The 12871-nt window shown below is 38.7% G+C and overlaps 1 protein-coding gene across 6 annotated transcripts in view; it reads right to left on the bottom strand.

Annotated features, from left to right (window-relative positions):
* LOC126354693 (kelch-like protein 28) overlaps positions 1–12871 on the bottom strand; it is a 129697-nt gene that overhangs the window by 12079 nt on the left and 104747 nt on the right. For all 6 annotated transcript variants that reach the window (XM_050004504.1, XM_050004501.1, XM_050004506.1 and 3 more), the window contains one exon: positions 101–212. In XM_050004504.1, coding sequence (XP_049860461.1) covers positions 101–212 — 112 coding nt within the window. The remainder of the gene's footprint in view (positions 1–100; positions 213–12871) is intronic.

Here is a 12871-nt window from a genome sequence, read left to right as displayed (position 1 = left end):
TTTGACTATTTATTCTCAGTGTTATAATATTTTCAAACGTTTGTGTAGTACTGATTTCATTATCCTTTTACGTTACATTAAAGATAAAACCAACACTTACCAATGCCTCCTAAAGCATATACCATGCCCCCTACACAAACACAGGAGTGAAAGCCACGGCGAATTTTCATCGATTCAAGTTGCTGCCATTTATTCACAGTATTGTCAAAGACCTGCAAATAGCAAAGTAGAAATACCTCAGAACAAAATGAGAAGCTTCTCTTTGTGGCTGTCTGCCTATGAGATTACATAATACTTATTTAGTCTTAACTTACAGACAAAGTATTGCTCAACATTGGATGTAAGTTGGTAACTTGAAAAGACTTTTATTAGATTTTTTATTTTATTAAATATGTATAGGAGTCATAATTAATCACCCCATAATTTTTATATATTTGTGAAAAAACGGTTCAGATAAATGCTAAACAGATGGTGTTTGAAAAGTCAGGCTTTAGGTTTTGGTTTGGATTGCACACTGACATCTGTACTCTGCAAATGATTGTAAGGTGAGTGATTATGTTTTAAGCTATGACTGCTTGTACTGCTCTGAAAACAACAGCATCAGTTAGAATCTGGTTATGTACATGTTAAAGTCATATAGTAATGCGTAGTTACAAGCTTATCAAGTCTCCTGGACTTAGTTTAAATGCTCTGAGGATAGCTATTCAATAGCTGAAATCTAGATCTACAATAAAATACAGACTGGATTTGCAACTGCTTGCTGACTTCCTTTTCCTTTTTGAAATATATCACAGTCACTGTGCACAGCTGTTCCAGAGGAAGCAAACTTGAGTGCTGAAGGACTATTTATGAATAGGAGGGTAGGACATAGAGTGTTACAGTGGACCGTTCGGTGATAGGGTTGTTTCTATCAGAACTGATAGCAGACCAATGCTAACAACAATAATTTAGATATAAGTGCCAAGGCCTCAAGCAGATTAAGATATAGGGAAAATGGGTAATGAGAGAGAGAGAGAGAGAGAGAGAGAGAGAGAGAGAGAGAGAGAGAGAGAGAGAGAGAGAGAGAGGAAAGAACAATTGAGTTCTTATTCAAAAATCATAAAAGAAGGATGTATGCTTGGAAAAGACCTGGATATTATAAGAACACAGGTACAGTGGTTAATATTTAGGGGTCTTGTGAAACATCTGTATCCGTAGCAGTTAGCATACTTGAGTAATCATTCACAACTGGCATTTAGCTAAGTTTATGCAACATTGCTGTTGTTAGTGAAGGTATTGAGCCAATTCTGGGTGTGTTAGGGTTGGATTTTTATGTTTCAGGTGCTCCTGGGGTGTTGTGCAGCAGCGAAAGACAACCTTTTGATGATTTTTAGTCAATGGAAGTAGTCACTCAGAGTCTGCAGTGCTGTGCATCAAGCCATGGAGCTCCTCCTTGGCAAAGTTGCATAGTTTTTGTCAACACAGACCTAAGAATGTACAACAAAGAAAAGAGAAGAGAAGAGTCTGACAACAGAAATTTGTCAGATGAGATGTTCTTGTGAAATGACTAAGCTGTAATCCAAGTTGTAAATCAAGTTTGAGTTGTAGTCTGGCCAATAAACCAGATTGTGTCTGGAATAGATAGCTCATTCTTCTTCATAGTAAAAGTAGCTTTTTGGGAAGAACAACTGGAAGAAGTGGAGGTTCTGTCTGGTATGAGGTAAAAGCATACTTCAAGATGGGGGAAACCATCACAATACAAAGGAAGACTGCAGATGGATTACATCATAGTCATACAGAGATTCCAGAATGAGATATTAGGTTTTAAGGCATACCCAGAAGCAGACAGGAACTCAGATCATGAAGAGTGCAGTGAAGTTTAAGAGGATCGCCCAAAAGAACCATTGTCAAAAGAATTTGGACACTGAAGTAGTGGGAAACAATGAGACGTATTTGAAATTCTCTAAGCTTGTAGATACTGCAATACTCAATGAACAGCAGGCCCTTCAGTTGAAGAGGAATGGACATCTATAAAACATGCAGTCACAAAAGTTGGACAGACAAACATAGGCACAAGAAAGATAACAGCAAAGAAACTTTGGATAACAGAAGAAATACTTCAACTGATTGATGATCAAGCCAGTACAAGACTGTTTAGAGGAAGACAAGAATATAGCAATATATGCCACTTAGGAAAGAAATAAATATGAAATGCAGGGAAGGCACAGTGAAATGGTTGCACAAAAAAAGTGATGAAATCTAAAAAGAAACCACTATCAGAAGGACTGATTCAGCATACAGAAAGGTCTAGGAAACTATCAGTGATGTTAAAAGCAATGGCGGCAACAATGAGAGTACAAAGGGGAGAGGGAGAGGGAGAGGGAGAGGGAGAGGGAGAGAGAGAGAGAGAGAGAGAGAGAGAGAGAGAGAGAGAGAGAGAGAGAGAGAGAGAGGAAAAAATGGATAATGATGCGAAAGACACAGGGGATCCAGTATGACAGTCCGAGTCAGAATTTAATGAAGTTTTGGAAGACTTGTGATCAAATAAGGCAGAAGAGAAGGATAATATTCCTTCAGAATTTCTAAAATCTACTGGAGACATACCATCAGACTTTTGGAAATATATCAGCAATAAAATCCCAATGATAGAAAGGGTAAATAAATTTGAGAACTATTGCATAATAAGCTTTATGCTTCATGTATCCAAGTTAGTGATAAGAATATTACACAGAAGAATGGAAAAGAATATAGAGGATATGTTAGATTTCATTCAGCTTGGGTTTAGGAAAATTAAAGGCACCAGAGAGGCAGTTCTGAAATTGTGCTTGATGACAGAAGCAAGAATTAAGAAAAATCAAGATATGTTAGTAAGATTTGTCAACCTAGGAAAGTACTCGACAATGTAAAAAGATGCAAAATGCCTCAGAGTCTAAGAAATATAGTAGCAGGCTATAGGAGAAGGTGGGTACAGTGGAACTTTGCATAGCAAGCGTAATTTGTTAAAGAATTTTACTCATTGAGTGAAACACTTGTTAAGTGAAGCCATTTATCACATATAAATTAATGTAAAATGCGATAATGCATTCCATGCAGAAAAAGTACAAAAAGTTTTATCTTATTCATGTTATTTATTCACAGAAAGTTAAACATGTAGTATTATGTACCTTAGCATTCATGATACATAACTAATTCTTTTTTACTAGCAAGCTATCTATAGTCATGAGTTTCTGCCGATGCTTCAACACTTGGCAAAAATGCGACACAGCATTGTAGTCAAATAAATTTATAGCATGCGTAGCCACTGCTTTATTGGGGTGATGACTTTCAATGTACGATGCAACTGATTCCCATGCTTACAGCATTTCTCTTATTGTGCCAGAAGATTGCTGCTTTGCTGTTACTGCCTCCTCCTCATCCTCTGAAGAACTCCTCTTCACAGCTTCCCACTGTGAAACGTACTGAAACTCCATAAGCTCTTCAGTGGTCATTTCCTGGCTGTGATCTTCCATAAGCTCATTTATATCATTGTTATCCACTTCCAGTCCCATGCTCATGGTCAAAGACACAATGTCATTGGCTACAGGCATCACAGGTACTGTCTCAAAGTGCCTCAGAGTCACATCTGACAGTGTATTTTGGCCAAATCTTCTTCCATGCAGTGTCAGTAACCCTTTCCCATCATCTTGATACAGACAATGATGATGAAGTGATATTTCTAAAACTGTCTGAGAGTGAGACTGGTAGCTTCAGTCAACTAAAGACAGTGCTCAAAGAGCACTTTAGTGTAGAGTTTCTTAAAATTAGAAATAATCGGCTGGTCCATAGGATGGAGTAATGGAGTGGTGTTGGGTGGCAGGAATTGGATCTTGATGAATTGGTCTTGTAGAGCTGGAGAATGGGCAGGAGCATGGAGTGGCAGACTCATCTCAACCACTTAGTTTTTCACCATAGGACCAAACACTTCATTCATCTACTCACAAAAATGATCACGTCACCCAAGCCTTATTGTTGGACCTTCACATTACATTGAACTTGCTCTTCCTGACTTTACACTTCTCGAAGGCTCATGAAGTTTCTGAATTGTAAACAAGCAGTGGTTTAATTTTCAAATCGCCACTTGCATTGGCACAGAATAACAGCAAGAGATAATCTTTTATTGGCTTGTGACTGACAATGCATTCTCCTCTGCTGTTATAAAGGTACACTTAGGCATCTTTTTCCAGAATAGACCCATCTCATCACAATTAAAAACCTGTGAGAGATAATCCTCTGAATCTATGAGCATCTTGAAGTTGCTGATGAAGTTCTCTGCTAGAATGCAATTTTCACTCTACACCGGATTGTGCACTGATATGAGACTTCCTGGCAGATTAAAACTGTGTGCCAGATCGAGACTCGAACTCGGGACCTTTGCCTTTCGCGAGCAAGTGCTCTACCAACTGAGCTACCCAAGCAGGACTCACGGCCCGTCCTCACAGCTTTAATTCCACCAGTACCTCATCTCCTACCTGGTTTGGAAGGCTTGGAAGCTTAGTTGGTAGAGTACTTGCCCACAAAAGGCAAAGGTCCCGAGTTCGAGTCTCGGTATGGCACACAGTTTTAATCTGCCAGGAAGTTTCAAGTTCTCTGCTGCCTTTGTGTTAGAGCTGGTTGCTTTGCTGTCCCTGACAATGCTGTGGATGCCGGTTCTTCTCTTTAACTTCTCAAATCAACCATGGCTTCCCTTAGAAACTTCTACGGCCGCTGCTGTTCTTGTTAATAGTTTCATCTTGGAGTTGCTTTTCATTTATCCAAATAGTGAACAACCTTTTGACAGTGATCAGCATATGAAACCATAGTTTAGGCACCATTGTCACTCCCTTTGAAGCACCTATTTCCTAAATCTTATTCTTGTTCTTGAGGATAGTGCAAACAGTTGATGTACACTGATCATATGTGCTTGGTAAATAAGTAACACTCACACCATGTTCACATTTTTCAATGATTTTACATTTCATTTCTAAGGTAATTTTCTTTCTCTTTTTTTCATCTTCTTGTGGCTTTATCTTCATGGACATTTCTACGAATATTATTAAAATTTGCACACAAAAAATACCGTGTGAACACAAGTTTAGAAAAATGTGTGATCACAAGCTGTACTAAGATGGTAAAAGAAGGAGCGCTAAACCCAGACTGCAGTATGTACTAAATACAGTGTTCATATGTCACTGCCGACATTGAAAGGTGTTCATATTGTTGAATGTTTCCCCGCCACATGCAAATGGCTGGTGAAGTCGCACTAACTGCTGTCACTCATTATGAGGAACATTGCTGGTTAAGCAAGTCATGTTTTTTACAATTTTGTTTTGCTATTAAGCGAATTGCATGTTATGGGAGGTATCATTAAGAAGGTTCCACTGTAATATATGAAATGTACAAGAACCAAGAAGGACCAATAAGAATGGAGGAGCAAGAATGAATTGCTCGGATTGAAGAGAGTGTAAGACATGAATGAAGCCTTTCATCCATGTTGTTCAATATATAGACTGAAGAAGCAATGACAGGAAAGAAAAAAAATAATAAAATAAAAGGTTCAAGACTGGGATCAATATCTGCTAATGTCATTCCCACCCTCAGTGAAAGTGAGGAAGAATTAGTGGACCTGATGAATGGAATAAACAGTCTAATGAGTGCACACTACAGACTGAGAGTAAACTGAAGAAAGATGAAAGAAATGAGGAGTAGCAGAAGTAAGATCAGCAATAAACTTAAAATCAAAAATTGGAAAAAGCACAGAAAAGCAAAATGATATGAAATAAAATAAAAAAAATTAAAAAATTAAATAAAGTGATTGTGTGTGTGTGTGTGTGTGTGTGTGTGTGTGTGTGTGTGTGTGTGTGTGTGTGTGAGAGAGAGAGAGAGAGAGAGAGAGAGAGAGAGAGAGAGGAGGGAGGGAGGGAGGGGGGGGGGGGAGGGAGGGAAGGAGGGAGGGAGGGAGGGAGAGAGAAGAAAAAATAACAAATACATATTTGAAATATCATAAGAAAATTCGGTTAAAGGCTATAGGAAGATACAGATAGGCAAATCAAATGAAGCAGCTTTAGGAAGGAAAACAGTGGAAGCCATTTAAGCCGAAAGAAATGATACAGATTAGTGTAAATTATGAACATATGGATGGTGAATGCAGAGTTATTCTTAGAAACCCATTTTCCATCTGGATGGTGAATGCAGAATTATTCTTAGCAACCCATTTTCCATCCGGATCTTAAAATCAGTGGTGTTGAGAGATGGATATGTTGAAATATACTAATTAACAGAATGTGTCAATATATGATCCCCAATAAAAGAGAGAGATGTGAGAGTCAGATGGGCATTTACTTGCCCACCTACTAAAGTCAGGACAAGAGAGGCATGGTTAATAAACACAAAAATTTAAAAACGAAGTTGCATCTTGAGCTTTTCCACCTTTCCATTAAAATTTCTCTATCAGGCTTCAAAAATAAAAAATAAAAAAGGGGAGAGGGGGGGGGGGGGAGTATCTGTACAAGCATTGGAGTAAGAGGAAATCCACCTCAAACCGTGGACCAGAAAGGGGACGGAATTTATTGGAAGAAGCAATGGACAGAAACTCAAAGATGATGGATAAACTCAGAGACAAACAACATGGAAGAAATTAAAAAGACACTTACTGTACTGTGCAGGTCTCCAATTTTTTGCCATGGACTGATGACATTGTGGCACTACCAGAAATTGAGAAAAGAAAAGATCTTGTATTTGTATTATTTACTGGAAGTGTTAGGCTCAGTTCACACAGAAACTGGTGATGAGTCAGGAATGTGGCACACGCACGGTGTGAGCAGTGCAAGCTAAAGTGGTGATACCAGAGAGATGCAGGATGATCGTGCTATGAATTGATCGGAATATCTTGTGTTCGTCAGACAAAGATAGTGATACACAGGATTTTTTACAACTCATAAATGTTTAGCATCAAAGAAGATATTTGCTACACTTGTTATGATTGAAAAATGGGGAGAAATGTGGCACATTTGATTTAATGAAAGAACTCAATATGTATCCTGACCATTTTCAGAATGTTCCAAAAATGTTTCTGTATAGTGTTAGACAAAGTAAAGGACAGCATTCAGAGAAAAGCAATGAAACTTGAAAGTTTCATTTATAATTCCTATTTTTCATGTGATTTTCATTTGAACCTAAGCCTAAACATTACAGATTTTGTGAGAGGTTTTCAAAATACCATTTTCCGAAATATAACCATCCATAAATATTTCACTTCTGTAGACCAGAAATTACTTGTTACAGGGCATTATAACCTACCAAGTGACAGAGATTTTGCCATTATAGAGAGGGACAAAATATCCTTTTATGCAGACAACTGGATTCCAGTCATTGCCAATGCCGACAAAAAAATTCTGCTCTGTAAGATGTAACCAGAGAACTTCAGGGGTCTTAGTGCACAAGATCAAGAGTTGCACAGAGGCGCATTCCAAATAACTGAGTATGTTTGGTTACACATTACATCTGACAGCCCTACTACGCTAAAAAGAAGAAAAAGTCATAACATAAAGTAACTGTTAATTTGTCAAAGTATTGCAAAGAAGCTGAGAGGTACTGGGAAAAGAAATTTGCCACTACATACCATTTTAGTTTTTCCTATTTTGTATGGTAAACTTCTGCCAGTAAAAAGTGCCAATAAGAAAGATTTACTTGACATGTGACTGTACATTCCAGCTGAAAAATGGAATTTCTATGAGCAAGTACCAATTGAATAGCGGATATGCATGTCCGTCTGGCAAAATAATTTACTGAAAACAGAAAATGTAATGCTGACTGTACATATTTACTGAACTGCAACAGGAATAGTGTTAAATTTTTCCATATCTTTCACTCCTGCTGCTTGTGCAAGTTTCTATTGCAATAAATATTATGTGTTTCGGCTCATATTGTATAGTGCCAAAATAAGCTTTCTATTTCTGCAACAAGTAACGAGGAAAAACCAGAGTGTTTCAGCAGCGCAATATTGTAACTGTAGAGATTCGATGTTGTTTGTCCAGGAAAATAAAAAAAATAGCGATAATTTTCAAAGTTAACATAAGTAGCTGTGCAGTGATTGTTGTGTTTTACATTGTTTACACTGCTGGCGCCAAGAAAGCCCAGACTGATAAGAAATAAGCATAAAACAACCGGAACACTATATACTTTAGTTAGTAGCAAAATCCCATTTCACAATCATTGCTCACTGGAACACATGCTATTTGTCAGAGGATATGTGAAAAAGAACAGTTATTAAATGTTTCATGGATGAGACTGTTAGTGCAGACAAGAAAAATTGACTCATGGAGTATATAGCTAATGTTGCTGCTGGATTGGGGATTGACTATCTCTAGTTTTAAAATAAAAAATATCTCCTAGTGCAATGTTAACTTAAAGTGTGATTGTAACTGATTTCATAAACCACATAAAGAAGAGAAACATGAACCACTAATCTGCATAGTACTCAGCCATAACGTTGAGTATGGAGTGCCATAGCTCATCACAGCCAAACATCAAAATGTATCACGTATTTACTCATTACTGGAAAGAGATGTCACACTCCTTCCATCATTAAAAATAATTTAGACATGTTCGCTGTATTTCATATGCAGCAGTCTATGACCTAAAACCCACCACACGTAAACTTGTCAGTGACTACATTCTTTGCTGCAAACTTTTGTAAATATGCCCAGTGGTTTACATATTCATGAAGTATCACAACAACAATGGGCAATAACAAAAATGAAACCAGTTCACCATCAAGCTGCAATCTCAGACTATAAGATGGGGAAAAATTAATTTTTTTTTACAACATAGTTTCCTCAAAATCAAATGAGAAATACTGCATAGTGGAGAATATGGTGAATAGCAAAACAAAGGATTATAATTTTTTGATGCAAAAAAAAAGTTTTTCTGAGAAACTATCCACAGAGATGGATGTAGCTTTACTTCATCTATATAAAAATTGTTTAGGCTTATTGGATGACTTCAACCTAGTGAAAACATCACTTTGGTGTGCCACTGGTAGCTACAAATGGACCATCTCTGTGTTAAAATGTAGGTCGATTGAAACAGTCCGACATCCCTGCAAAATATCTGTGGTGTGCCATTTCTGTGTGAATCGGGCCTTAGATGACTGTTATTTGCTCAGGAGTGCATTCAGCTAAATAAAAAACTAGATGAGTGAACAAAACATGCAGTAATACACTATGAACAAAAATACACTAGATGAGTGAACAACACACAATAATACACTATAAAAAATACACAAAAAATTTCACACACATGAGAAGAGATGATGGGAAGAAATGTGGCAATGGCTAGGAAAAGCAATGGAAGAGGTCAGAAAACCCTAACAATGTACAGGATGGGTTCAAGCCCTTCTGTGCATGAGGGTACAGGAAAGGGAGATCTGGTTGATTGAGAGTGTGGAAATCCGAGATGGAATCTGATTAAATGACATACTTGACTGCTGATGAGCCTAGACACTATATTCAAAATTTAATGGCTATTTGCTAATAAGGCACAATATGTGGTTCAGTTTTTACAGTCAAGAATGATATTTTAAAATGATGGGGGTACTGTTTCATGGTATGTTGGTTTGAATATGAGAGGAACCGGCATGAGAGAGCTATTTGTTGATGAGGTTTGTGAAATAATGTTTTTGCAAGGCTTTTAGCACAAAAGGCTGGATCAGAGGATGGAAAGGCTGTATGAGAGTGACATTATAATGTTTGAGAGATGTCAGCTGTCAAAGTGGAGGTTTTGTTAGTGGAGTTAATCTGGATAGTTGTTTTATTGAACAATTAGAGAAGTTGGGTCTTTTTCTAAGGATATTGCTTGCTCAGCTAATGAAGACCAACCAAACTGGACTGATTACAAGTTGTTGAAGTTGTGGAGAAATAAGAACAGAATGTCTTACCCCATAGTTCAGATCATGAAGCTATAATCAGTGACCCTGGACCTGATGACAGGTTTAGTAGAAGGAAGGATGGAATTTTCTAGATGACCATGAACAAATTGATGCATGGTACATGCAAATGATAAACTGTATGTAGATTTCCACGCAGAGCAGGAGTATAGTTTTCAGCAAACTCATGAGCGACTGGCCGACAGGTGCACCAACAATCAGGTGCCCATTTCCTGCCTAACAGTATAGTGCAGCATGTGGTGATTCATGCAGGTTCTCTTTGTGTGATATTAGTTACCATCATCACTCAGTTTGTGTTGTGTATTTAGCTATTCAGAAGCATAAGTGCACTACAATGCAAGAAAATGTGGATAGTAGAGATATTTGTGGGATAAAAAGCATTTGGTTCCCTGTAATATAATTACAGCACTTATTCCACCCCAGGGACTATCACCTTGATGTTGGTGGGGTGGCTCAGTACGTAATGAGCCAGAAGACCGATAAGAAAAGCTAGTTCACTAGCTTGAAGGTTGGTCAGAGGCGAGGGGAAGCTAAGAACAGTTCACAACGAAGAAGAGGGCATCCCCTAAAAGACGTCCTACAGCTCCAAGGGTGGAGTAGGAGTGGTGGGAAGCTCCCAACAGCCAAGGAGGTGACAAATGGTCCCAGCTCAATGTTATTAATGAAAACCTCAACAGAATGTACAGCGGAGAAGACGGATGTCAAAATGGTGGAGATTGTGGAAGAGGCAGGCCAATTCTCAGGGAAGGCACTAGACATCAGCAGCATCTGTTCTCCATGTAAGGGGAAGCTGCAAGGGTGTCAGTTCCCTGTGTAAGGGGCAGCCTAAATAATTGCTGGCAGTAGCTCTAAAATGCTTTTGGGAGTGGTGACCCCATTGTAATCAAAGCTCCTGAATCAGATTCGGAGTAGCCAATCCTGAAGGCTTTCAGCTTTCACCCCTAGTAAATCCCTTTACTAGTTCACACACGACGTTAAGACAAGAATGCAGATGTTACTACCCCAGGGAGTATCCAATCTCCTGTCACCAATGGTGGCACGTTCAGACCTTCAGATTCTGGGGAGACTTACCTCATCATGTGGGGAAAGTCAGAGTTCCCTAAAACCACCAACTGTTTGAGTCCCAAAACTATCACACATTTTGGAACTATCAATATTCAAACCCTTTGTAAGACAGGAAAACTCAAGCAATTGACTGATTTCCAGAATAACCGCAAAATTTCAATAACGGCTGTCCAAGAAACCAGATTCACTGACAATAAGGCTTTTGAGTAGGAAGGTTATAGAATAATTAAAGGGAAGCCATCATCTAAGAACACAAATGGCTCCAGCATTTTTGGGACAGTCTTCTTAATAAGACGTGATATGATGGATTCTGTCATTGGAACCACACCAGCTAGCAAACAAATCTCTGTGTTATCCTTAAGATGCGGCAACAAGAGAGACTCTATTGTAAAAGGACATGCTCCAGTTAATGATGACAACAAGAAGAATCCTGAAAAGGTCCAAAGTTTCTAACAGATGCTAAAAGACAAGATCAGTAAGATCCCCGCTCACCACATAAAACTACTGGTAGCTGACTTGAGTGCTCAACTAGGGAAAGAATGACAGTACCAAGATATACTGGTACACAGCACATAGATGAACAAATGCTAACAGTAAATGCTTAACTGAACTGTGTAAGTTGTATCAGTTGAAGATCATGTCCACAGTATTCCCAAGAAACGCAAGATACCAGATCACTTGGCAGACATGAAACACTGCTATTGGATCTTTTCAAATTGACCATGTTGCAATCAGTGTAAAGACTAGGAAAGAGATCATGAATGTCAGCATATGTGAAGGTTGGAATGTTGATTCTGACCATTTATTCACACAAGTAAAGACAAGACTACTAACTAATCAAAAGGTACCTCCTACCACAATTCCACCAAGGATGGAACCAACTGAGGTCCACTGTAAGCAAGGCGACCAATAACCTCAGACAACCTCAAAGGCAGCGACATCATAGACGGTGGAATTCTGAACGTAACCTTGCAGCTGATGAGCGTGCCACAGCCTGGAGGAAGTGGAACTTGACTAGAGGACAAGAAGACTGGGAGAATTTCACAATGGTGTGGAAACTGACAAGCAAGACCATCAGGTGTGTGAAGATACCTTACAATCAACCAAGACTGGAAAAGTTGGATGAAGAATTTAAAATGTACAACACCAGAAACTTTTACCAGGCCTTCAAAAAGGAACTCTCAGGGTATAAACCACAATGCCTTCACTTTAAGAATATGGCCATGGAGCCGGTCACTAACAACCATGAGAATGTGGAACTTTTGGCAAACTATTTTGAGTAATTGCTGAATTGTGAAGAGCCCACAGAAAGACTTCCTGTGTACACATCGCCCATCACACTCATTATTGATTATTCTATTTGAATTATTTTAAGGTAGGTTCAAGATCCTCAAGAGATACACCTACCATCTAACCCACCAACTATACAGCAAGTTGCTAACGCCATCAACCATCTTAAGAATTGCAAGGCACCCATGGAAGATGGTAAAATGGCAGAAGCTCTAAAGCAGGTGGAAATATGATCACAGAGGCCCTGCAGTGGATCTTGGTCGACTGTTGGGAGACTGGCAGGATCCCTGATGAATGGAAATCAGCTACCATGCACCCTTTACATAAGAAAGGCGATCACAACAATGTCAACAACTACCGAGGGATTTCTTTCCTGCCAATAGGATACAAAGTGCTCTTCAAGATTTCACTGGACAATGTAGAAAGTCAATGTGATCAAACAAGTGGTGAATATCAAGGAGGATTTCGACATGGAAGGTCATGTACCAAGCAGATCTTCAGTCTGAAAACCATTCTCCAACTAAAACAGAAAAGGAGTACGAACATCACCATGGTTTCCATAGACTTTACAAAAGC

This window comes from Schistocerca gregaria, chromosome 3 (genome assembly GCF_023897955.1).
Source record: "Schistocerca gregaria isolate iqSchGreg1 chromosome 3, iqSchGreg1.2, whole genome shotgun sequence".
Taxonomy (NCBI): Eukaryota; Metazoa; Arthropoda; class Insecta; order Orthoptera; family Acrididae; genus Schistocerca; species Schistocerca gregaria.
The sequence above is the reverse complement of the archived record's forward strand: the minus strand, read 5'-3'. Positions and strand labels throughout refer to the sequence as shown.